The sequence below is a fragment of the Oncorhynchus kisutch genome, linkage group LG5 (assembly GCF_002021735.2).
Source record: "Oncorhynchus kisutch isolate 150728-3 linkage group LG5, Okis_V2, whole genome shotgun sequence".
Taxonomy (NCBI): Eukaryota; Metazoa; Chordata; class Actinopteri; order Salmoniformes; family Salmonidae; genus Oncorhynchus; species Oncorhynchus kisutch.
The window spans coordinates 56,387-83,706 of NC_034178.2; the positions used below are offsets into that span (position 1 = coordinate 56,387).

Below are 27,320 nucleotides of genomic sequence, written 5' to 3' on the forward strand. Positions count from 1 at the left end.
TGTTCTGGGAACGTTCTGGAAATGGTTTAACATTGGGAATTGTTCTCAAATAGTTCATTGACTTTAATTCTGAGGAATGTACTTTTCTGGTTTTGAACGATTACAGTAATTTGGCATGGAGGGAAATAGCCAGAGGCATCTACCACCTTGATGTTTGACCATTTCCATATTAAAACAGTTGACATCATTTTGTTCAGAACCGGTTACCTACTCTTTCATAACCTTTCAACATCAATCATGGTTCCCTTCAAATCACCTTCACAAATTAATTCATAAGTAATCAATGTATTTTAATTTCAGCCTGCAAACCTTCAACACCATATCTATGAGTAATAATACTGGGGTGGAACGAGAGACCATAGGGCATTTTGTTACTGTCAAACCTGTGTGAGTTTGAGTTTATTTTTAATTTTTACAGGGACAGTGCACATTATTCAACGTTTCAGTAAAAGTGCCGGTTTTAGCCAGCCGGCTAATTTTCAACCGCAGTCCCTGGGCAGGTTATTAAAAACAATTACAATATAGGCAATAGCAACATAGAACAAGCAAGACATAGCAACATAGGACAAGCAAGACATAGCATACAGACAGAGCAACATAGGACAAGCAAGACGTAGCATACAGACAGAGCAACATAAAACAAAAAGCAGCAAGACAAAATTCATAAAAGCAACAAAGTGTTTCCACACCTCACAAGCTACAGACAACAGACAACATGGAAAGCGGCAACACACAGCTAGGGACCATGTTCACAAATCTGATTGACCTTTAGCCATGTCTTCAAGCATTTTGTGAAAGTGTGATATGTGGTGCAGTTATGTGTGTCTGATGGCAGTGTATTCCAGACATGGGAAGCTCTCACAGAGAATGCAGATTTACTAAAGGTGCTTTTCCTTAGGGGAACTATACAGTCACCTCTCATGGCAGACCTTGTGGATCTGCTGCCATATGTCTGGGTTTTCTGTTTAACAAAAATATTGAGTGGAGGGGGAGCCAGGCCATTAAGGATCTTGAATACAAGACATGCGTCGGTGTATTGCACAAGATTTTCCCAACTCAAGAGCTCATGCTTTCTAAGGATGTGACAATGATGATGGCTATTGGGCTTCCTATCAAGCACGTTGAGAGCCTGTTTGTAGACAGACTGAATAGGTTTTAATGTTGTACAGCAAGCTTGGGCCCAACTAGTCAAGCAGTATGTTAAGTGGGGGAGTATCATAGTTTTGAAGTACAGTTTTGCTACCTCTGTAGTCAAACAATTTCGTATAAATCGTAAATTAGCCAGGTTGAATTTGGTTATTTCAATTACCTTTTTCACATGCTTTTTAAAAGAGAGGTTGGAATCAAGTATGATGCCAAGGTACTTAAAATCGGATACCACCTGGAGCTTCTCCCCTGACACATAGACATCTGGCTCAGTAGCATCTGTTGCCCTCTTTGTGAAGAACATGCAAACAGTTTTTTTCACATTGAGATGCAAACACGAGTCACTGAGCCACTTTGTAACCTGGACCATTACAGTAGTGAGTTCTTGTGCAGCTTGTTGTTTGCTCTTTGCATGCACATATATCACTGTATCATCTGCATACATTTGAACTTCAGACCCAGTACAGACAGAAGGCAGATCATTAATGTACAGGCTGAACAGGAGGGGCCCCAGTATTGACCCTTGGGGCACACCCACATCATAGCTACGAGTGGGCGACAGCTCATTGCTCACTCTGACACACTGAGTTCTGCCTTCCATGTATGATTTCATCCATCTCAAGGCATCAGGGGAAAAGTTGAACTTGGACAATTTTGTGATGAGAATCTCATGGTTAACAGTATCAAAAGCCTTCCTTAGGTCCAGAAACACAGCCCCAACAGCACCCCCTTTGTCCATCTTGGACTTCACATTTTTCAGAAGAAAGCAGTTGGCCGTTTCTGTGGAGTGTTTCGCTCTGTGGAGTGTTTCGCTCTGAAGCCTGGAGTGCATGGAGTGTAATGTGAAGGGGCTGTTGTTGAGGTGGGCAATCAGTTGTTCTGCTACACACTTTTCAACAACCTTTGACACCACAGGTAGTATACTAATGGGCCTGTAGTTACTCACGTCAGCAGGGTCGCCTGATTTAAAGATGGCCGTTATTATGGCCGACTTCCATACCCTTGGAAACACACCGAGACCAATAGATGTGTTGGTGACCTTAGTAATGGGGCCAATGAGTGACTCTTTGTAGTTTTTAAGAAAGGTAGAGTCCATCCCAAACACATCTTTGGCTTTAGAGTTCTTTAGTGAGCTAATCACCTTGTTCACCTTTGACTCAGAAACCTCCCTTATGATGAAGACAGGTTGAGTGTCATTCACTAGCACTGAGTCCAAGAAACCTGTGTCCCTCTCACCTTTAAAAAACAATCCAAACTATTACAAAATAAAGCTGTGTGTCCCTGCAAGGATGGAATGTGGACAAGCAACACGCAAAGCAGTCTGGGAAATGTTAATAAATAACAAAGGGAATTTAATAATTAGACCACTATTGTTAGAATGATCATAGGCCCTCCTTAGGAGTTCCATTAACCAGTTTGTTCTCCACTTCCTCAGTGACAGAGGAGCTGCGGGACATATTCACGTTATTGTGGTAATGAGCTGAAATGGTCATTTCCCCTGAAAGCTGAGTGATCACAGAGCGTTGAAACAACAGCTGCTTGTGTCTGAGAGACATGTAAGGGGACAGAACATACGATGGGGGAGCTAACAGTCTTCAATATGAGGAGCACATCAGTTTGGATTCCAGGCTAACGTGACCATGTTAATGACGTGTGAGCAATGCTAGCCTGGTGACCTGGTCTGGAGCATAAAGATTGGTGTTCCTCTAAGCTAATACTCAGTGGGAAACAGGGGCTTGACTTTTGAGTCATGTCGATGGTCTGGGTTCTGAACCTTGTAGGTTTTATCTTACAATATTTCCATTCCGTGTAGGTTTAGGTTACATTAGTTCTGTAACTTGGAACATCAGTCAAATGGGTTTTCTATGAATAAAGCACACTATGTTAAATGTATTACATATTACACATGCCTTCTTTTTATGCAAAAGAACACTCCCACTAACAGACGCCACAGGCTCGTGATTGTACTGTGGTTTGATGGATGGGGGGTATGTGTCCTGTGTCATGTCATTCCTGATATATCCTGATATGACTGATGCTTGCCGTTACTGACTCTCCATACAGAGCTCTGTTGATTGGAGTGTCTCATGCACACACACACACACACACACACACACACACACACACACACACACACACACACACACACACACACACACACACACATGCACACTTTCTGCAATTTCTTAAAGTGCCTCTTGCATGTTTTCATTATGCATGTTAGAGACGCTGGCTAAATATAGATACGTTTCTCACCCTTCATTAGTTCTGCAGGCTCTCCTCAGATTTAGTTGTGATGGTCTTTCGTGTCGAACCAATCATTGATTTATGCCCATCAACACACACCCTGTGTAACTAATGGAGTGGCTGAGATGTTCTAGGAATGAGACTCAGTTAGTCAGTGAAAGCACAGGGATGTGTGTTAGTTATAATATTGAAGGCAATTTATTCGCATTCCACGTTTTATATTGGCTGATTGATTTTTGACCTTAGCTGTTTTATAATCATACCAATTAGGCAAATATGTCTCTCTCTCTCTCTCTCTCAATTTTAATTTAATGGCTGTATTGGCATGGGAAACATATGTTAACATTGCCAAAGCAAGTGAAGTAGATAATAAACACTCACTGTCAACTGAGTTTACTTTCAGCAAACTTAATGTGTGTAAATATTTGTATGAACATAACAAGATTCAACAACTGAGACATAAACTGAACAAGTTCCACAGACATGTGACTAACAGAAATTGAATAATGTGTCCCTGAACAAAAAGGGGGGGATTTGAAATAAAAAGTAACAGTCAGTATCTGGTGTGGCCACCAGCTGCATTAAGTACTGCAGTGCATCTCCTCCTCATGGACTGTGCCAGATTTGCCAGTTCTTGCTGTGAGATGTTACCCCACTCTTCCACCAAGGTACCTGCAAGTTCCCAGACATTTTGGGGGGGAATGGCCCTAGCCCTCACCCTCCGATCCAACTGGACCCTTTACAATGAAGATCTGTGAAGTTATTTGGATTTTTACGAATTATCTTTGAAAGACAGGCTCTTGAAAAAGGGACATTTCTTTTTTTGCTTTTATGTAAGAAGACTGAAGTCGGCCTCAGCATCAAATACAGTATGAATACATGGTGACTGTAGGGAAAAAGCAAGAAGCTAACTGAATGGTAGTGTCTTTACAATGGAGTGATCAACCAAGCTTCCTAGTGATTTAGTGAGGCTAACTGAATGGTAGTGTCTTTACAATGGAGTGATCAACCAAGCTTCCTAGTGATTTAGTGAGGCTAACTGAATGGTAGTGTCTTTACAATGGAGTGATCAACCAAGCTTCCTAGTGATTTAGTGAGGCTAACTGAATGGTAGTGTCTTTACAATGGAGTGATCAACCAAGCTTCCTAGTGATTTAGTGAGGCTAACTGAATGGTAGTGTCTTTACAATGGAGTAAGCAACCAAGCTTCCTAGTGATTTAGTGAGGCTAACTGAATGGTAGTGTCTTTACAATGGAGTAATCAACCAAGCTTCCTAGTGATTTAGTGAGGCTAACTGAATGGTAGTGTCTTTACAATGGAGTAATCAACCAAGCTTCCTAGTGATTTAGTGAGGCTAACTGAATGGTAGTGTCTTTACAATGGAGTAATCAACCAAGCTTCCTAGTGAATGTAGAAGGGCACAGTTGACAGATGTTTGGCACCAAAGTTCATTTTTATTCATTTTTTACAATGTACAATATACAAAAATATAGAGTAGCAAAAAAATCACTGTGTCTAAAAGGCAGTGATTAGAAGGTCTCAATTCACAAATCCAACAGCCATGTTTGTAGTTCTGGTAAAGAACTATGAGCAAGACTACAATAGTAGTGGTCAGGTATTCTGCCACTGTGTACGCTCTGTGTACGCTCTGTTTAGGGCCAAATAGCTTTCTAGTTTGCTCTGTTTTTTAATGAATTCTTTCCAATGTGTCAAGTAATTATCTTCTTGTTTTCTCATGATTTGGTTGGGTCTAATTGTGTTGCTGTCCTGGGGCTCTGTGGGGTGTGTTTATGTTTGTGAACAGAGCCCCAGGACCAGCTTGCCTAGGGGACTCTTCTCCAGGTTCATTAGGTGATGGCTTTATTACGCAAGGTTTGGGAATCGCTTTCTTTTAGGTGGTTGTCCATAGACAGGATAACAGTTGAATAGTCTTTTTCCCTTCTCTTCCTCCCTCAATCCCTCCGTAGACAGGATTCTAATAACAGTCTAATAGTCTTTCCCCTTCTCTTCCTCCCTCAATCCCGCCATAGACAGGATTCTAATAACAGTCTAGGTGACAGGTACAGTTGAAGCACCAGTGGTTCTGAGAACACTGTCCTGAGGCGACACAGCAATGATTTGTCACATATAGGAGACACTTCTAGTGAGTAAGTGATTCACTTGTCTGTCTGACTGTGCCAACTGTCAGTGTATCTACTCTACCATGAATAAATAACATGCTCATTTTCCTTCAGCTTGAGTCAGTGGATGGGGGTGGCATGTGCCACACTCTGTGGCTTATGTCCCAGGCAGGCAGATGTCTCAGCCAGCTTATGTTTAACCAGGGCCCAGATGTCGTGCACTGCTTGTCAAAATGATGCTTCATGGTTGCCAGACTTGGTATAGCTCCCGAGTGGCGCAGCGGTCTAAGGTACTTCATCGCAGTGGAAGAGGTGTCACTACAGTCCCTGGTTTGTATCCAGGCTGTATCACATCTGGCCATGATTGGGTGTCCCATAGGGTGGCACACAATTGATCCAGAGTTGCCTGGGGTAGGTTGTCATGGTAAATAAGAATTTGTTCTTAACTGACTTGCCTAGTTTAATAAAACAAATATAGAAGGCACCTTTAGCTCCCAGGAGATTAGAGTTTAGCTCCCAGGAGATTAGAGTTTAGCTCCCAGGAGATTAGAGTTTAGCTCCCAGGAGATTAGAGTTTAGCTCCCAGGAGATTAGAGTTTAGCTCCCAGGAGATTAGAGTTTAGCTCCCAGGAGATTAGAGTTTAGCTCCCAGGAGATTAGAGTTTAGCTCCCAGGAGATTAGAGTTTAGCTCCCAGGAGATTAGAGTTTAGCTCCCAGGAGATTAGAGTTTAGCTCCCAGGGTTAGAGTTTAGCTCCCAGGAGATTAGAGTTTAGCTCCCAGGAGATTAGAGTTTAGCTCCCAGGAGATTAGAGTTTAGCTCCCAGGAGATTAGAGTTTAGCTCCCAGGAGATTAGAGTTTAGCTCCCAGGAGATTAGAGTTTAGCTCCCAGGAGATTAGAGTTTAGCTCCCAGGAGATTAGAGTTTAGCTCCCAGGAGATTAGAGTTTAGCTCCCAGGAGATTGACTGGGGATGTGGGGTTAGAGTTTCAGAAGTAATGGTTCCAATCTGTGAGTAGATAAAAGTTTAAAACCATATCAGAATACAAGAAGAGCTTTGTTTTGTGTTACTCCCTGACACCTGACACTTCTGGATTCTGGTTTTCATTGTTTTGCCCTCAGGCTGTATGCTGGTTGGACAGCCTAGTTTAAATGCACTCTACTCTTCTTGACCATGTTGATTGACAGGTTTCATGGCTTCCAGAATGTATTCTCAACATTCCAGGGAAGAATCGCTCAAATGCTCTTTACTCCTGAAGTCCTGGAAGGCCTAATCTCAGAACCAAGAACCAAATCTCCTGTGCACTGGCCAGCTACTCCTTTTATGTTAACATAACAATCTGTCACGAGAGACCTACCTTCCCTGTATGGCTTTGTAAAGGGTCTCTCAGCCCCTCCACATTTAACCTTACATCCAATAATAACAGTGTATGAAAACATCTCACCACTTCTCCAGCCACTGTGTTATTCTTCTCGAACATGTGGCCCTGTTGATGTGTTAGCAATGAAGTTGGTACAGAGAACACGCGTGTGAGCGGAGATTTGCACCACTAATTACATGGATGAATGAAGTGAATCAAAGAAGTACTTCATGCAGCAGAATAACTGGGTGTTTCAATGTCATGGAGCAACAGCTGAAAACAAGCCATTTTTTATGGCTGATTTAATGACCAGTGGTTGTGTTCTAAGAGATTTTATAGATGCTTAGCAATGACTGAGCGCCCTTTACAAGGATCATTTAGGGGTTTTGAAATAGCTATTGTGTCAAACCCAGTGAGCAATGTCATTAAAATAAATATGAAACGTTCATTTCAAGCTTTAATCTGAGTTATCCCATAAGAGAGCTAATGAGTTTGTCTCTTATCCTTAGAAACATCAGAAACACCATCAGAGCTTCACTAATCATTTTCTCAGTTCCTTTTGCATTACAATCCCTTTGCTTAAGTAGGCTTCACACAAGTTAATGATTGTTTTATTGCCTTTAGACTCAAAGACCCCTTGGAGTGACATGTAATGCCACTTGTTAATTTGTACATTTTCATCCCGAGAATTAAATGGGTCAAAATTGATCAAAGCTGTGTCTTGGTTCAGGAAATGACTCTCTACAATGACTGGCAGGCCATGAAATAGGTTACCTTTCTGCAGTGGATTTTGATTCAGGGTCATGGTAATTCAAATTCTGTGTAGGCTACAGATGGTTCAGTGAGTGGAATTGATTAGGCTACTTGAAGTAGAGCCAATAAAGCAAGAATACTGTACAAACACATATTCACATCAGCTTTCAGTGATTTAGAGTTGTCTTTTTTCCTTGCCAGTTCCAATATCTGTATCTAACAAAGATTCCATCTCTTATGGATACCCTCTATAACTACATTATAATTAACCAACATACCACGGCCAACATACCGCAAACCCCTGAGGTGCCTTAATTGCTATTAGAAACTGGTTACCAATGTAATTAGAGCAGTAAAAATACATGTTTTGTCATACTCGTGTTATACGGTCTGATATACCACGGCTGTCAGCCAATCAGGGTTGGCAGCATAGCCTAGTGGTTAGCGCATTGAACTAGTAACCAAAAGTTTGCAAGTTCAAATCCCCTAGCTGAAGGAGGTACAAATCTGTTGTTCTGCCCCTGAACAAGGCAGTTAACCCACTGTTCCTAGGCTGTCATTGAAAATTAGAATTTGTTCTTAGCTGACTTGCCTAGTTAAATGAAGGTAAAATCAGCATTCAGGGCTCAAACAACCCAGTTTATAATTAAGATTTTAAACCTGGGGTTTGTTCAGGAGGATGCAACATTATTGAACATTCAGAGAGAAACATGGAAGTCAACTAATGTGTCTGAACGTGTTGATTGGGATCCCCATTAACCTTTGCAGAAGCAGCAGCTACTCTCCTCCAGGGGTAAAACAATGAAATACATTTAAAAAACAGTCACACAAATGTTAAATACAACGATATATAAATACAAAATAAAATAACATTCAAACAATACAACAACAAATAATGTGTGTGTTAAGAGTGTCTGTACAGTATGTGCGTGTTTGTGTCCCTTGCCGTTCCATGTTTACCCCACAGAGAGGCAGTATTGGACTTTAACAAGGAGAAAAAAGTGTGCGCTTATTTTTGGTCAAAGAAATGGGTAGATTAGATCAAGTAAGTAAAGTATATGTTTTAGGTTACATTCAACTATATATATTTAAGACGTTTTTAGCTTATTTGATCATTTAAAAAATTTGTATAGGCCTATCAAATTTGGAAAATGTCGGTCAGCCTAATTCAATTGTAGTCGAAATGTGACACTCCCAACGAATATAGAGATGTAAAATAGTCTAAATCAGAGCCAGACTGAGGGCATTCTGACATCAGCAGTCCAAAAGGGGATGAGACCCTCGGAAGGAAGAGGCGGTTTGTGATGATGTCACAGGATGCCACTGTAGTGGATCAATTTCAATTTGAAGCTCGAGCTCCTCTCCTCGCTTTTACCGTAGAGCACACTGGATTGAACCATTAGTGAACGGACAACCGGACTATTAGGGCTCTGGAAAAAGGGTCGCCAAAAGCAGAATTAGCTATTTTCTTTTCATTTGAAGGCTACATTTCTCAGTAAGGTAAGACACATTTTATTGAATTCCAGTCCAGCAGAATGATAGATTGGAATAATTTCTGGTCTCTTTCTGGAATTGGTTCTGATTGGGTTTGGGTGGGCTATCAAGGTGGATCAGAATAAAACTGTCTACACAAATAGGCCTAATGATAATAAAGTGATAGTATATTGTTGATTGTTAAGATTGGGTCAAGAGCTAATAAAGCTTGATCAACCATGCAGAGTTCCTTCTGAAGAACAGTGGTTTAAACATCACGGTTTACGTCCACTCCTACCCTGTTGTGGTTTAAACATCACGGTTTACGTCCACTCCTACCCTGTTGTGGTTTAAACATCACGGTTTACGTCCACTCCTACCCTGCTGTGGTTTAAACATCACGGTTTACGTCCACTCCTACCCTGTTGTGGTTTAAACATCACGGTTTACGTCCACTCCTACCCTGTTGTGGTTTAAACATCACGGTTTACGTCCACTCCTACCCTGTTGTGGTTTAAACATCACGGTTTACGTCCACTCCTACCCTGTTGCTGTTGTTGTTTTTGTTGTTGTTGTTATCTGCATTTTTATGTAAGAGGGAGTTTGAAAATGATGAAATGCTAAGGGATAATATGGTTTAGATAGATAGGGCTGGCCATGGTGTGATGCAGCACGGCAGGAATATATGCACTTCTAGAAAGAAAAGTTCCCGAAAGGCAGGGAGACAATATGAAGAAAGGAAATAACACATATCAACGGCTATATCCTTCACACACAAGGTGATACTATACAAGTTTCATGGCTTTTCTACCAACTTGTCATCTTGTTATTTGAATGTTCTTTCTTTTGAGCATTACAATGCCACATATTGGCTGGTTGCGCAGCTTCACTGAGTTCTATGATGACATTGGTCCTTCTCAGGGTAATAGAACCTTCACTAACTGTTGTCAGGGAGATTCAGACAGTTTGGAGTATGTCTGGAAGCCACTTCTTGATGCCTGCTGAATGGCGCACACTGCCTGTTACGAAATAGTCTGGACTGCAGATGTCTGCTGGCAAACGTCTCATTGCCATGGTTACGTGGTTACAAAAGCACCGTGGTCAGTCTAAACAGATTGATAGAAGGCTTTGGTTCTGACTTCAGAAGCAGCACCATGTAAAATGTACACACATTGGTGATTGGTTTTGCTGCAATTCATTGATGTGAAAAGATTCCATTCCAAAGAGATGAGATGTGAGAGTACACACACACTGACAAAAGGTTTATCTTATTTCAATACTATACAGATGCAGGCGGTGCTTGACTTGGGCAGGAGCTCACCGGAGCTGAGTACTGGCACCTCAACGTTTCTACTGCTTGAGCTCCTGTTCTTCATATAGAATATTAGCTCAACAGTGTTGTGGAGCTCCTGCCTCTAAATATCAACAGTACAGGCACCTATTTCAGTCCAAGTCGAGCTCTGGTTGCAGGGCATGCTGTAACAAAACGAGGGCAACAACACTTTCATCTTCAGGTGTCTGAGCTACACAGTGGAATGGGCTTGGTGCCCCTGAAGTGCCCCTTTAAGAGAGAAAGCACTGTGTGGTGACTAGGGTTTTGGACAGTGGAAAGGTTTGGGTACATTTCCAGGGGTGTGTTGGAGAAGGACATAAGTTAAACAAACTGTCAGATGGTTGACAAGTGCTTCCTGATTTAGGAGGGCTGGGATGGGGCTACTGCAGGAAAGTGAGAAGGAGAGGGGGGAGAAAGAGAGAGAGGGATAGAGAGAGACAGGGAGAGGAGAAGGAGAGAGAGAGGATGGTAGGGGGGGGGTAAATACCTCCATGTTTCCTTGGTTCTGCCAAGCTCTCTCTCTCTCCTCACCCCCTCATGAATTCCATTAATTTGGTACTGTAGAACCTTTGGGGTGTTGGCCGACTCAACCCTTCATGTTATGACCCAGGAAAGCTTGGAGAGGAAACCCTGACATGTCTCTCAGGCCCCTCCCTGGTGTTCCTCCCTGGTGCTTCAGGAAGGGCACAAGGTTATCATGGTTGGGCCTGCTGTTATTCTGCTTGGCTTCAGAGAAGAGAAGTGCTTTTGTCTTATTGCCAAGCTGATGGTTTAAACCTGACGCTGCATGTTTGGGGAACGACCGTCGCTAGCTCTGTTTTTGTTTTAGAAAAAGATAGCTAATGCATTAATATCCAGCGGTGGGAGTTTGAGTAGCCCAGATCCCTGTGGATTTATATAAATATTTGGACATTGACCAAGTTATTATCATTTTGGCTCCGTACGCCACAATGGATTTGGAAGGAAACACAGCATATTGGAGTTGAAAATAAATTCAATTGAAATTAAATAATGAATGTGAGCTGAAAGTGCAGCTTTAATTTGAGGGTATTTACCTCCAAATCGGGTGAACGGTGTAGAAATGACAGCACTTTTTATATGTGACCCCCCAATTTTAGGGGCTCAAAGTCATTGGACAAACTAAAATAATCATAAATTAAATTGTGAGTTTAAAAAAATCTTTTGCAGTCAATAACTGCCTGAAGTCTGTAACCCATAGACATCACCAGATGCTGGGTTTCTTCTCTGGTGATGCTCCGTCAGGCCTTTACTGCAGCTGTCTTCAGTTCCTGCTTGTTCTTGGGGCATTTTGCCTTCAGTTTTGCCTTCTGCAAGGGAAGTGCATGCTCAATTGGATTCAGGTCAGGTGATTGACTTGGCCATTGCAGAACATTCCACTTCTTTGCCTTAAAAAAGCATTGGGTTGCTTTCGCAGTATGCTTCGGGTCATTGTCCATCTGCACTGTGAAGCGACGTCCAATGAGTTTTGAAGCATTTGGCTGAATCTGAATACAAGGGAACCAATTCCATTGGCAGCCATATATGGCCATAACACCCCCTCCACCATGCTTCACAGATGAGGTGGTATGCTTCGGATCATGAGCAGTTCCTTCCCTTCTCCATACTCTTCTCTTTCCAGCCATCTGGTACAAGTTGATATTTGTCTCATCTGTCCATAGGATGTTGTTCCAGAACTGTACAGGTTTTCTTGGATGTTATTTGGCAAACTCTAATCTGGTCTTCCTGTTTTTGAGGCTTGAGAGTGGTTTCCATCTTGTGCTAAACCGTCTGTATTTACTCTGGTGAAGTTTTCTCTTGGTTGTTGACATTGACACAGATACACCTACCTCCTGTGGAGTGTTCTTGATCTGGACAATTGTTGTGAAGGGGTTTCTTTTCACCAGGGAAATAATTATTCTGTCATCCATCACAGTTGTTTTCCGTGGTCTTCCGGGCCTTTTGGTGTTCCTGAGCTCACCAGTGTGTTCTTTCTTTTTCAGAATGTACCAAATAGTTGATTTGGCCACACCTCATGTTTTTGCTCTCTGATGGGTTTGTTTTGAAATGTCAGCCTCATGATGGCTTGCTTCACTGGCAGTGACAGACTTCATGTTGAGGGTTAACAGCAACAGAGTCCAAATGCAAATGCCACACTTGAAATCAACTCTAGATCTTTCATCTGATTACTTATAAATGAACGAATGAGGGAATAACACACAGCTAGCCATGGAACAGCTGAGCAGCCAATTTCCCAATGCATTTTGGTCCCTTAAAAAGGGGGGACCACATATAAAAGTGCTGTAATTTCTACACCGTTCACCTGATTTGGAGGTAAATACCCTCAAATGAAAGCTGAAACTCTGCCCTTTCAGGTTATAATCATGAATTGATTTCAACTTTGGTTGACAGTTAAAATAATAATAACTTGGTCAATGTCCGAATAGTTCTGGACCTGAATGTATGTGATAGAAGATTTATATTACCCACTACTTGCTATGTACGGTATCTTAGTTTTAAGGGTAGTATATTTGTCAGTTGGTGCTGTTCCCTTCACAGATGCTATTGGACTGCACCTCCATGTGTGTTTTATTATTGAGGAAAGGATCAAAGGGGCCGGTTCTGGGTTCAGTTCTGTGTGATTGATGGCTTCATCACATCAACACGTGTCTCTTTAATGCTTTCAAACCAAAACAAGTGTATTTGGAAATAGACTCAGACATCTTGTTTACTGACATGGATGTGATAAGGTAGTTGGCTATGTCAGTGGTGACATAAGCAGGGGCGCAACTTTGGTTTTAGAAGTGTGTGAGGGGGGACATTAATATTTTTTTTACGCATGGGCCTAAAGCAGACCGTTGCCTCATTTTGAATCACATTCCAACGGTAAAACTGGGGGGACAAAAATGCAATTTCAGAATGTGTGGGGGGGGGCATGTCCCCCTTGTCCACAGTGAAAGTTGAGCCCCTGGACATAACATTCATATAAGTGACAATGTCATTGATAATAATGTAATTAATTTATCATATGAGTGACATAGCATTCAATCATATGAATGGTTCATCTAGATCCATCTAAAAAGGTCTTCTTGAAAAAAACTTGTTTTAGTGTATTATTATGACTGTGATCTCTCTCCCTCTTCTCCCTGTTTCTCTCGGAGACCGATGGGGGGATTATTGCAAGCAGTCTTGGCTCTGAGCCGTAGATAGCAGTTCGCTTGGCTGGGAGTGAAATTTTCCTCTCAGTAAAACCCCTTCCTCCGTTCACAGACCCGCTGACCTGTCTCTATCTCTCCTCCAGGACCCGTTGACAGCAGAGCCAGGATGGATGCTAACGGCATATTCTCACTTCTGTTGCTGTGTTCTGTCACTGAGGTAATATACTCACCCAAGTTGTGAAGTCATTTACCCTTTGTCCTCGATATGCCTTTTATAAACTCACTGTTTCATGCAGAGTGAATATGGTTGCTCTTGAAAGTTGTTAAAACATGATCATAACTCATATTTAACTCTCAAATCCACACTTTCACTCTCTTGATTTGGTTTGATACTCTAAAATACTCTATGATCATCTCCTTACCTGTCCGTGAGTGTATCGTTTCCTCTGAGTGTTAGCCATTTTCTTCACAGCTGTGCGTGTTGGCGAGCCCTGAGGGGAATGACTCCCAGCAGCACCATACCCAGAATGTCTACCACGACATCGGTGTCACCAGGAACACCATAGTCACTGCTCAGTTTGAGTGCTATCAGAAGATCATGAAAAACGACAAACACAACAAAATAGGTAAGGGTCCCTTACGGGTGGTGTGGTGCAGGTTGTAATGGGGTAGCTCATTTGTTCAATTTCAATCTCATGATTTGCATGGTAGAGTATTTAAATTTACTCTTAGCATATTCAATTTGAATTTGAAATAATCTTCAGTCTTAGCTGAAATGGTCCTAACCCCAGTGAATAGCACCTTCTAAGGAACTGACCTCCTAGTTTCAGTTTCAACTTAAAAGTTTGCTTAAAGGGATACTTCCGGATTTTGGCTAAATCTATTTCCCTAGAGTCAGATGAACTTGTGGATACCATTATTATGTGTGCAGTATGAAGGAAGTTAGAGGTAGTTTCGCGAGCCAATGCTAACTAGCGTTAGCGCGATGACTATGGGTATCTGCTAGCATGCTCATTGCCAAAATCCCGAAGTATCCCTTTAAACTGCCTGTGTTGTTGTGTCCCTTCACTCAGGGCCAGTTTGTAACAGGACGTGGGATGGCTGGCTGTGCTGGGAGGACACAGAGGCAGGCTTCACTACAAACCAACACTGTCCAGACTACTTCCAAGACTTTGACACAGCAGGTCTGTATTTTGCAATCTGGCTGGTCTCTCCAACCCAACGACATTGAACAGAGATTATTGTATGACTGTATAAGGTAATGTACGAGTCAGCCTGGATATTCTCTGTTAGACTTTTAGAGAAATGTTCTTTGCTGTTTTCAACGTTCATTTTAGTATGGATAAAGGGATGAATGTTATTCTCATGAATGGATATCGTTCTTTTTGAATTAATGCTGTGTTGATTGCTGAAATGAGCAAGTGTCACACCTGTCCACTCTTCTGTTGACTCACGTTGGTTGATGCACTACATCACTCACCTTCTGTTTCTAATCACCAGAAATGGCGTCCAAAGTGTGCAGTGAAACGGGTAATTGGTTTCTACACCCGGAGAGCAACAGGACATGGACAAACTACACCAAATGTACAGCATACACCAGTGCAGGAAGAGTGGTAAGACAAGTGACCTTTTGATAAGCTTTTTCATGTAGTTATGTTGTTGTGGATATTATGTTGTAATGCATGTTAGGTTGACATGGTGTATTCTTTCTCAGACAGCGATGAATCTCTACTACCTGGTTCTGATTGGACATGGACTGTCGCTAACGTCATTGTTCTTCTCATTGGGAATATTTTTCCATTTCAAGTAAGTTACTCTGTTAGCCCATAAGTATGCGCCTGTTATATATTTTATATTATTAACCTTTATTTTAACATGGTGTCATATATCAACACAAAACCCAATTAAAATACTAAATTACAAAACATGATCATAAAAAACGAACACAATCTTCCCTTAGAGCATTCCCCACTACTGTTTTAAATGATATAGAAATACACTGCTCAAAAAAATAAAGGGAACACTTAAACAACATAATGGAACTCCAAGTCAATCACACTTCTGTGAAATCAAACTGTCCACTTAGGAAGCAACACTGATTGACAATCAATTTCACATGCTGTTGTGCAAATGGAATAGACAACAGGTGGAAATTATAGGCAATTAGCAAGACACCCCCAATAAAGGAGTGGTTCTGCAGGTGGTGACCACAGACCACTTCTCAGTTCCTATGCATCCTGGCTGATGTTTTGGTCACTTTTGAATGCTTTCACTCTAGTGGTAGCATGAGACTGAGTCTACAACCCACACAAGTGGCTCAGGTAATGCAGCTCATCCAGGATGGAACATCAATGCAAGCTGTGGCAAGAAGGTTTGCTGTGTCTGTCAGCGTAGTGTCCAGAGCATGGAGGTGCTACCAGGAGACAGGCCCGTACATCAGGAGACGTGGAGGAGGCCGTAGGAGGGCAACAACCCAGCAGCAGGACCGCTACCTCCGCCTTTGTGCAAGGAGGAGCAGGAGGAGCACTGCCAGAGCCCTGCAAAATGACATCCAGCAGGCCACAAATGTGCATGTGTCTGCTCAAACGGTCAGAAACAGACTCCATGAGGGTGGTATGAGGGCCCGACGTCCACAGGTGGGGGTTGTGCTTACATCCCAACACCGTGCAGGACGTTTGGCATTTGCCAGAGAACACCAAGATTGGCAAATCTGCCACTGGCGCCCTGTGCTCTTCACAGATGAAAGCAGGTTCACACTGAGCACATGTGACAGAGTCTGGAGACGCCATGGAGAACGTTCTGCTGCCTGCAACATCCTCCAGCATGACCGGTTTGGCGGTGGGTCAGTCATGGTGTGGGGTGGCATTTCTTTGGGGGGTCGCACAGCCCTCCATGTGCTCGCTAGAGGTAGCCTGACTGCCATTAGGTACCGAGATGAGATCCTCAGACCCCTTGTGAGACCATATGCTGGTGCGGTTGGCCCTGGGTTCCTCCTAATGCAAGACAATGCTAGACCTCATGTGGCTGGAGTGTGTCAGCAGTTCCTGCAAGAGGAAGGCATTGATGCTATGGACTGGCCCGCCCGTTCCCCAGACCTGAATCCAATTGAGCACATCTGGGACATCATGTCTCGCTCCATCCACCAATGCCACGTTGCACCACAGACTGTCCAGGTGTTGGCGGATGCTTTAGTCCAGGTCTGGGAGGAGATCCCTCAGGAGACCATCTGCCACCTCATCAGGAGCATGCCCAGGCGTTGTAGGGAGCTCATACAGGCACGTGGAGGCCACACACACTACTGAGCCTCATTTTTACTTGTTTTAAGGACATTACATCAAAGTTGGATCAGCCTGTAGTGTGGTTTTCCACTTTAATTTTGAGTGTGACTACAAATCCAGACCTCCATGGGTTGATAAATTTGTGTGTGATTTTGTTGTCAGCACATTCAACTATGTAAAGAAAAAAGTATTTAATAAGAATATTTCATCCATTCAGATATAGGATGTGTTATTTTAGTGTTCCCTTTATTTTTTTGAGCAGTGTATATAGAAATATGGTGTTTTTCTTACTTTAGATTGAATAATTGAATGATTTTCTATGGAAGGAGGAAAAACTCATTCATACTGGCCTACTCATAAGGAGGCATTAACGACAAGCGTCATAAATTATGTTGGGAGAATGTAATTATAAGGAGTTGTAGGGAGTTTAACTCGATAAAGATGGTACATTGTTCAATCATCCATTGTTGTCCATTCAACATAAGGATATTTTCTTTCTTTCCCTACCAGGAGTCTAAGCTGCCAGAGGATAACGCTCCACAAAAACCTATTTTTTTCATTTGTGTTGAACTCGGTCATCACCATCATCTGGTTGACAGCGGTGGCTAACAACCAGGGACTAGTGCAGAGCAACCCTGTGAGTATGATGACTAACAACCAGGGACTAGTACAACCCTGTGAGTATGATGACTAACAACCAGGGACTAGTGCAGAGCAACCCTGTGAGTATGATGACTAACAACCAGGGACTAGTACAACCCTGTGAGTATGATGACTAACAACCAGGGACTAGTACAGTACAACCCTGTCAGTATGATGACTAACAACCAGGGACTAGTACAGTACAACCCTGTCAGTATGATGACTAACAACCAGGGACTAGTACAACCCTGTCAGTATGATGACTAACAACCAAGGACTAGTACAGTACAACCCTGTCAGTATGATGACTAACAACCAAGGACTAGTACAACCCTGTCAGTATGATGACTAACAACCAGGGACTAGTACAGTACAACCCTGTCAGTATGATGACTAACAACCAGGGACTAGTACAACCCTGTCAGTATGATGACTAACAACCAGGGACTAGTACAGTACAACCCTGTCAGTATGATGACTAACAACCAGGGACTAGTACAACCCTGTCAGTATGATGACTAACAACCAGGGACTAGTACAGTACAACCCTGTCAGTATGATGACTAACAACCAGGGACTAGTACAACCCTGTCAGTATGATGACTAACAACCAGGGACTAGTACAACCCTGTCAGTATGATGACTAACAACCAGGGACTAGTACAGTACAACCCTGTCAGTATGATGACTAACAACCAGGGACTAGTACAGTACAACCCTGTCAGTATGATGACTAACAACCAAGGACTAGTACAGTACAACCCTGTCAGTATGATGACTAACAACCAGGGACTAGTACAGTACAACCCTGTCAGTATGATGACTAACAACCAGGGACTAGTACAGTACAACCCTGTCAGTATGATGACTAACAACCAGGGACTAGTACAACCCTGTCAGTATGATGACTAACAACCAGGGACTAGTGCAGAGCAACCCTGTCAGTATGATGACTAACAACCAGGGACTAGTACAGTACAACCCTGTCAGTATGATGACTAACAACCAAGGACTAGTACAACCCCGTCAGTATGATGACTAACAACCAAGGACTAGTACAGTACAACCCTGTCAGTATGATGACTAACAACCAAGGACTAGTACAACCCTGTCAGTATGATGACTAACAACCAGGGACTAGTACAGTACAACCCCGTCAGTATGATGACTAACAACCAAGGACTAGTACAGTACAACCCTGTCAGTATGATGACTAACAACCAGGGACTAGTACAGTACAACCCTGTCAGTATGATGACTAACAACCAAGGACTAGTACAATACAACCCTGTCAGTATGATGACTAACAACCAAGGACTAGTACAGTACAACCCTGTCAGTATGATGACTAACAACCAGGGACTAGTACAACCCTGTCAGTATGATGACTAACAACCAAGGACTAGTACAGTACAACCCTGTCAGTATGATGACTAACAACCAAGGACTAGTACAGTACAACCCTGTCAGTATGATGACTAACAACCAGGGACTAGTACAGTACAACCCTGTCAGTATGATGACTAACAACCAAGGACTAGTACAACCCTGTCAGTATGATGACTAACAACCAGGGACTAGTACAGTACAACCCTGTCAGTATGATGACTAACAACCAGGGATTAGTACAGTACAACCCTGTCAGTATGCAAAGCAACACTAATTATACTGTACATGTACAGTACCAGTCAAAGGTTTGGACTAGAGGTCGACCGATTAGGATTTTTCAACACCGGTACCGATTATTGGAGGACCAAAAAAGCCGATACCATTTGGACACACTTAATCATTGGCCTAGAAGGCCAGCATCCCAGAGTCATCTCTTCACTGTTGGCGTTGAGACTTGTGTTTTGCGGGTACTATTTATTGAAGATGCCAGTTGAGGATTTGTGAGGCGTCTGTTTCTCAAAGTAGATACTCTAATGTACTTGTCCTCTTGCTCAGTTGTGCACCTGGGCCTCCCACTCCTCTTTCTATTCTTGTTAGAGCCAGTTTGCACTGTTCTGTGAAGGGATTAGTACACAGCATTGTACGAGATCTTCAGTTTCTTGGCAATTTCTCACATGGAATAGCCTTCATTTCTCAGAACAAGAATAGACTGACGAGTTTCAGAAGAAAGGTCTTTGTTTCTAGCCATTTTGAGCCTGTAATCGAACCCACAAATGCTGATGCTCCAGATACTCAACTAGTCTAAAGAAGGCCAGTTTTATTGCTTCCTTAATCAGCACAACAGTTTTCAGCTGTGAAAACGTAATTGAAAAAGGGTTTTCTAATGATCAATTAGCCTTTTAAAATGATAAACTTGGATTAGCTAACACAACGTGCCATTGGAACACAGGAGTGATGGTTGCTGATAATGGGCCTCTGTAGGTCTATGAAGATATTCCATAAAAAATCAGCCATTTCCAGCTACAATAGTCATTTACAACATTAACAATGTCTACACTGTATTTCTGATCAATTTGATGTTATTTTAATGGACAAAACATTTGCTTTTCTTTCAAAAACAAGGACATTTCTAAGTGACCCCAAACGTTTGAACAGCAGTGTATATTAAAGGTGTAAATATATTAAAGGTCCCAACCTGTTTCACAAGAACAGAATTAACTTAGGATGTAAATAATGAGCAAAGCATTTCCAAGCTCAGTAGACAAAAATGTCTACTCAACCATAAACTGTTGGTTGACACTGACAGGGGATATTCCAAGCTGATACTAGTTCTGCTACCCCCCCCCCCCCACCCCCCCACCAGGTGAGCTGTAAGGTGATCATGTTTATTCACCTGTACCTGTTTGGCTGTAACTACTTCTGGATGCTGTGTGAGGGCATCTACCTGCACACACTCATCGTCGTGGCTGTGTTCGCCGAGAAACAACACCTCATGTGGTACTACCTGCTTGGATGGGGTACGTGAAGTTACGACAAAACTATTAACTAATGAAACAATTCACTAACTATTACACGATTAAACAACGCTTGCCTTTTTAAGGGATGTTTCTAGAGGTTCATTTCATGTTGAATTACAGTTGTTTGTCCATTATGTCATCCATTAAAATCAATTATTGAATAATCTCCCAGGATTTCCACTCATACCTGCATTGATACATGCAATAGCACGAAGCTACTACTACAATGATAAGTAAGTATTTTGATATCTTTCTCTCTGGTCTTTGATAAGTATGCCATTCTCTGCCACATACAGTAATTCATGGATAAGCCATGTTGTCCAGATGAGTCAAATATCTCTTGGCATCTCCCTCTCTCCTCCACAGTTGTTGGATCAGCTCAAACACTTCCCTCCTCTACATTATCCATGGTCCCATCTGTGCTGCCCTGCTGGTGAGCTCTTCTTTACAATTCCAAGTACATGAACTAACATTTATGACCATCCCTGTTCTTCCCCTTGTGTGATCACTGTAAACAGAACCGTCATCAACCTCAGGTCTCCTTTATACTCTGGGTGGGATTTACTTTGGACATAATGGACATGTCTCTGGCTGAACTCATTGGACACATTGGCTTATTTCCAAAATCTCTCTCTCTCTGTCTCTCTGTCTCTCTGTGTGTCTCTCTCTGTCTCTCTGTGTGTCTCTGTGTCTCTCTCTCTGTCTCTCTCTGTCTCTCTCTGTGTGTCTCTCTCTGTCTCTCTGTGTGTCTCTGTGTCTCTCTCTCTCTCTCTGTCTCTGTCTCTCTGTGTGTCTCTCTGTGTCTCTGTCTCTCTGTCTCTCTGTGTGTCTCTCTGTCTCTCTCTGTCTCTCTGTCTCTCTGTGTGTCTTTCTGTGTCTCTCTGTGTGTCTCTCTCTCTGTCTCTCTGTGTCTCTCTCTGTCTCTCTCTGTCTCTCTGTGTCTCTCTCTCTCTGTCTCTCTCTGTCTCTCTGTGTCTCTCTGTGTGTCTCTCTCTCTCTCTCTGTCTCTCTGTGTCTCTCTGTGTCTCTCTCTCTGTGTGTCTCTCTCTCTGTCTCTGTCTCTCTGTCTCTCTCTGTCTCTTCTCCCACTCCCTCCCTCACCCTCCCTCCCTCCTACCCCCTTCTCTATCCCTCCCTCCCCCTCTCTCTCCAGGTGAATCTGTTCTTCCTGTTAAACATTGTGCGTGTCCTCATCACTAAACTGAAGGTAATCCACCAACAAGCAGAAGATCATTTCCTCTATTTGCTGTAACAAATGGACTAATAAAGTTGTATTGTATTCTAGGTGACCCATCAAGCTGAATCTAGCCTCTACATGAAGGCTGTGAGAGCCACCCTGATCCTAGTCCCTCTCCTGGGCATCCAGTTTGTCTTGTTCCCCTACAAACCCCAGGGACGCTTCGCCTTGGAGATCTACGACTATATCATGAACATCCTCATGCACTACCAGGTAGGACAACTCTAGAACATTCTCAATTTTCTAGAACTCTAGAGACCTTCTAGGACTTCTAAGTTAACTCTAGAAGTTAAGTTAGAGTAGTGTCCCAAGCTGGTTAGTGTTATCTTCTTTGTGTTGAAGTATCCTCTTTCTATCCTCAGGGTCTCCTGGTTGCCACCATCTTCTGCTTCTTCAATGGGGAGGTAAGACTTCAGCGGGATATTACGTCATTCTGAACTAACTCTCCGTCAGAAAGCTGAGCTGATGCAACCATAATGACTTTGATAAGGTGTCACGTTGAAAGCTGATGCAACCATAACTACTTTGATAAGGTGTCACGTTGAAAGCTGATGCAACCATAACTACTTTGATAAGGTATCACGTTGAAAGCTAATGCAACCATAACTACTTTGATAAGGTGTCACGTTGAAAGCTGATGCAACCATAACTACTTTGATAAGGTATCACGTTGAAAGCTGATGCAACCATAACTACTTTGATAAGGTATCACGTTGAAAGCTGATGCAACCATAATTACTTTGATAAGGTGTCACGTTGAAAGCTGATGCAACCATAACTACTGTGATAAGGTGTCACGTTGAAAGCTAATGGAACCATAATTACTTTGATAAGGTGTCACGTTGAAAGCTGATGCAACCATAACTACTTTGATAAGGTGTCACGTTGAAAGCTGATGCAACCATAACTACTTTGATAAGGTGTCACGTTGAAAGCTGATGCAACCATAACTACTTTGATAAGGTGTCACATTGAAAGCTGATGCAACCATAACTACTTTGATAAGGTATCACGTTGAAAGCTGATGCAACCATAACTACTTTGATAAGGTGTCACGTTGAAAGCTGATGCCACCATAACTACTTTGATAAGGTGTCACGTTGAAAGCTGATGCAACCATAACTACTTTGATAAGGTGTCACGGTGAAAGCTGATGCAACCATAACTACATTGATAAGGTGTCACGTTGAAAGCTGATGCAACCATAACTACTTTGATAAGGTGTCACGTTGAAAGCTGATGCAACCATAACTACTTTGATAAGGTATCACGTTGAAAGCTGATGCAACCATAACTACTTTGATAAGGTGTCACGTTGAAAGCTGATGCAACCATAACTACTTTGATAAGGTGTCACGTTGAAAGCTGATGCAACCATAACTACTTTGATAAGGTGTCACGTTGAAAGCTGATGCAACCATAACTACATTGATAAGGTGTCACGTTGAAAGCTGATGCAACCATAACTACTTTGATAAGGTGTCACGTTGAAGCAATGTAAACTGTTGTTTGATGGGACTTTCTTCCTTCCAGGTCCAAGGTGTTTTGCGAAGGCACTGGAACCAGCAGAGGATCCAGTTTGGCAGTAACTTTGCTCACGCAGATGTCTTCCGCTCAGCCTCATACGTGGCGTCATCCCTGACTGAGGTGCATCGCTGCTACAGCATCGACGGGCACACCGAACACATGAACGGCAAGAACAGCTACCACGACGTCGAGACGGTGACACCCACCATACTCCGGTCGGACAACCCGTTTGCCTGAGGCTGAAGGTCGGAAGTCGCGGGTCTTGGGTCTGTACAGTTACACAGTGGCAGTTAAACTTTCAGTTGAAATGGCTGCAGACAATTTGGAACACTTTTCCCACCATATTCTAGAACATTTTCTCAAACTTCTTGGCAGTAGCCTTCACAGCAATTGGATGATGGTGAAAAAGTACATGAACGTTTATAGGGGGCCACTACTCAGCCTCTTGATCTGGTCAATACAGTTACCTTCAACTGATCCACTTTAACTTCACGAGGACGGAATCGGCACTTAACTAGAGACACCTGTGTAAAGGAATGGACACTACCTACACTACCTTAAGGGTTTTAGTGTAAGGAATGGACACTACCTACACTACCTTAAGGGTTTTAGTGTAAGGAATGGACACTACCTACACTACCTTAAGGGTTTTAGTGTAAGGAATGGACACTACCTACACTACCTTAAGGGTTTTAGTGTAAGGAATGGACACTACCTACACAACCTTAAGGGTTTTAGTGTAAGGAATGGACACTACCTACACTACCTTAAGGGTTTTAGTGTAAGGAATGGACACTACCTACACTACCTTAAGGGTTTTAGTGTAAGGAATGGACACTACCTACACTACCTTAAGGGTTTTAGTGTAAGGAATGGACACTACCTAAACTACCTTAAGGGTTTTAGTGTAAGGAATGGACACTACCTAAACTACCTTAAGGGTTTTAGTGTAAGGAATGGACACTACCTACACTACCTTAAGGGTTTTAGTGTAAGGAATGGACACTACCTACACTACCTTAAGGGTTTTAGTGTAAGGAATGGACACTACCTACACTACCTTAAGGGTTTTAGTGTAAGGAATGGACACTACCTACACTACCTTAAGGGTTTTAGTGTAAGGAATGGACACTACCTACACTACCTTAAGGGTTTTAGTGTAAGGAATGGACACTACCTACACTACCTTAAGGGTTTTAGTGTAAGGAATGGACATTACCTACACTACCTTAAGGGTTTTAGTGTAAGGAATCAATCTTGCCGTTTCATCCTGTGGACTGAAGGACCTACGACTGTACAACAACTTCTGACCCAAGAGCCTGAGACTCTACAACAACCTCTGACCCAAGAGTACAGTGCAATTAACTTGTTGGGCCTTTTGGTGAAATAATTACTTCCATTCTGTAAAGGACAAAGGAAACCTAATGTACATGGACCTTAAGCACTGGATTATGTATTAAGATTGGCAGGCTCTTTATGTCTCTCTTTATGACAAGTAACTAAACGTCACAGTGGATTTTTTTTATACAGTGTACAGTTACAATTGTTTTATTTTACAGCCATTAGCATTGAATGTGTTATCATGTGTTGTTGTCTGTGGTTTGAATTTGCATGGTCATTGATGGCTACTTATTTATAACTATGTTACAGTAGTACAAGATGGACCACCCATTCGAATGTTCATTTCCTGTCAGTGTATTTCCCTGTCCAGCGGTCTTCTCCCTTCTGTCTAGACTAGGGTTTAGTCCCTCTGTGGGAGTTTATGTCTGGCACATAAAATGACCTTGGTTTTGCCTCAGTTTTATCTGTCATAGTTGAATGTATGTTAGTCTTGTTTAAGTATGTAAGTATTTTTTTTCATAGAGTTGCTTCATATCCAAATGCTGGAGAGAATTCTGCTCACACGTGGATACTTAATGTGGAGGGAGAGAGAGCGCGTGAGAGAGGGGGGGGAGAGGGAGGCAGAGAGTGGGGTGAAGAGCGGGAGAACGAGAGAGAGACGGGGAGAGAGAATGAGACGGAAAGAGAGAGAGAGAGTGAGAAGGGAGGGAGAGAGAGGGGTGGAAAGAGGGAGAGAGAGAGAGAGTGAGAAGGGAGGGAGAGAGGGGTGGAAATAGGGAGAGAGATGGGGAAAGAGAATGAGACAGAGAGAGAGAGAGAGAGAGAAGGGAGGGAGGGAGAGAGAGAGACGGGGAAAGAGAATGAGACGGAGCGAGAGAGAGATGGGAAAAGAGAATGAGACGGAGCGAGAGAGAGAGAGAGAGAGAGAGAGAGAGAGAAGGACAAAGTGTTTGTGTTTCCTGTATATTTCAATATGTATGTCTGTGGATATGCCAATATAGAAATACAACATGTTCAAGGAGGAGTCTATAGGGTATTTATGTGTCTCACTACTCAAGTGAGTTACCTGTCAACCATGAGTTACCTGTCAACCATGAGTTACCTGTCAACCATGAGTTACCTGTCAACCATGAGTTACCTGTCAACCATGAGTTACCTGTCAACCATGAGTTACCTATCAACCGTGAGTTACCTATCAACCGTGAGTTACCTATCAACCATGAGTTACCTATCAACCATGAGTTACCTATCAACCATGAGTTACCTATCAACCGTGAGTTACCTATCAACCGTGGTATGTCATGTGGATTTTGTCAGCACTGTTTTCATGAACTTTGTTGTAGTATTGTATACCTTGATATTGTAGAGCTGCAGTTCTGTTTTCATTATACATGACAACTGATGGCTGGGTCTGACATGTATTATGGATGGTGTCTGAACTCATTGTAATGTTCATTTGGTCTTTGGTAGTCAGGGACAGGATATAGAATTCAGAACAAACTGTTTTGTGTTCCACTCAATTCTGAGTTTTACTGAGGAACTTAGGCATGTTTCTCTGTTCTTCTATGAATCTAATGTTTTTCCTTGCGCTGAGTGTTGACATTGTACAGGTGCCAAACTGTTTATTCTTTTTATTGTGGAGAATGCTGTACTGGATGTTTGTGAAGTGTAATGCAATTATAGGTCATTAACAAACGTCGCTTTGACACTTCTGGTTTGTGTTATTCTGTACTGAGTTGTGAAACCAACACTGATGGGCCGTGGTGTACGCAGTGTACACACACACTCACTCACACGCACACACACTCACTCACACGCACGCACACACACGCACACACACACACACTCACTCACTCACACGCGCACACATGCACGCACACACACACACACTCTAAAACATACACACGGATGGGCCGTGGTGTACGCAGTGTACACACACACTCACACGCACACACACACTCTAAAACATACACACAGATGAGAGACATACAGTACACAGTCATAGACAAGCTGTTGGTCCATAGTGGAAGTGTATCAAAACTGTCTGTGTGGTCTAAGCAATTTGTAGCCTGGCTTCAAATCATTCTCCTCTTAAATGAAGTCAATGGTCATTTCAGCTTCAAACAACATGTGTGGTTTTGTTTTATTGGACATGATGCATGTCTGTTTCATCATCATCTGTGCTTTGAACAAATCTGCTATTGCATGAAATTAGTATTGATTGCTACACTACAAACACTCCTATTTGTATTGATTCATTGGATTCATATGAGATCTAGAATCCCCTGTATGAAAGCTGTTACAAGTTAATACAAGCGTTATAAGCATACAGGAGAGAAAAGTCATTTCCATCAGTAGGGAACTTCAATATCTTCAAATAATTCATGCCGGGAAAACACCAAAGTGCTGAAATGAACCGTAATGATTTAATCAATGTTTGTGGAAATCTAAACTCTAGACATCTGCTTTTTGTTTAAAGCAAATTGGGGATTACTTTGAAAAATACTTAATGATTAAGTTCCCTGAGGCATAACCTCCCAGCTAACCTATTTTAACATCTGCTATGCATATTTCTTGGTAAAATTAAGTTGCATGTTTGATTTTCTCGTCCCATTATGAGAACCAACAGAGCTCAGAGGATATGCATTACTGGAAAACATTAGCCATCAATACTATGCTATATATACTGTTTCCCATAATAATGACCAATGTCCCTGAGAAAGGCATCTTGTTGATCAATGTCCCTGAGAAAGGCATCTTGTTGATCAATGTCCCTGAGAAAGGCATCTTGTTGATCAATG

At 42.4% G+C, this 27,320-nt stretch overlaps 1 protein-coding gene across 1 annotated transcript; it reads left to right on the forward strand.

The window, feature by feature from the left end:
* Positions 1-8,824: 8,824 nt before the first annotated feature.
* LOC116374132 (calcitonin gene-related peptide type 1 receptor-like) lies at positions 8,825-26,225 on the forward strand. The gene is made up of 14 exons (XM_031823935.1): positions 8,825-9,127; positions 13,732-13,805; positions 14,061-14,214; positions 14,662-14,772; positions 15,089-15,201; positions 15,303-15,394; positions 17,377-17,503; positions 20,261-20,414; positions 20,587-20,647; positions 20,781-20,847; positions 21,568-21,621; positions 21,700-21,864; positions 22,014-22,055; positions 23,185-26,225. Exons 2-14 carry the CDS (start codon positions 13,755-13,757, stop codon positions 23,413-23,415), a joined length of 1,422 nt encoding a protein of 473 aa, XP_031679795.1. The 5' UTR covers positions 8,825-9,127; positions 13,732-13,754; the 3' UTR covers positions 23,416-26,225.
* Positions 26,226-27,320: the final 1,095 nt, after the last annotated feature.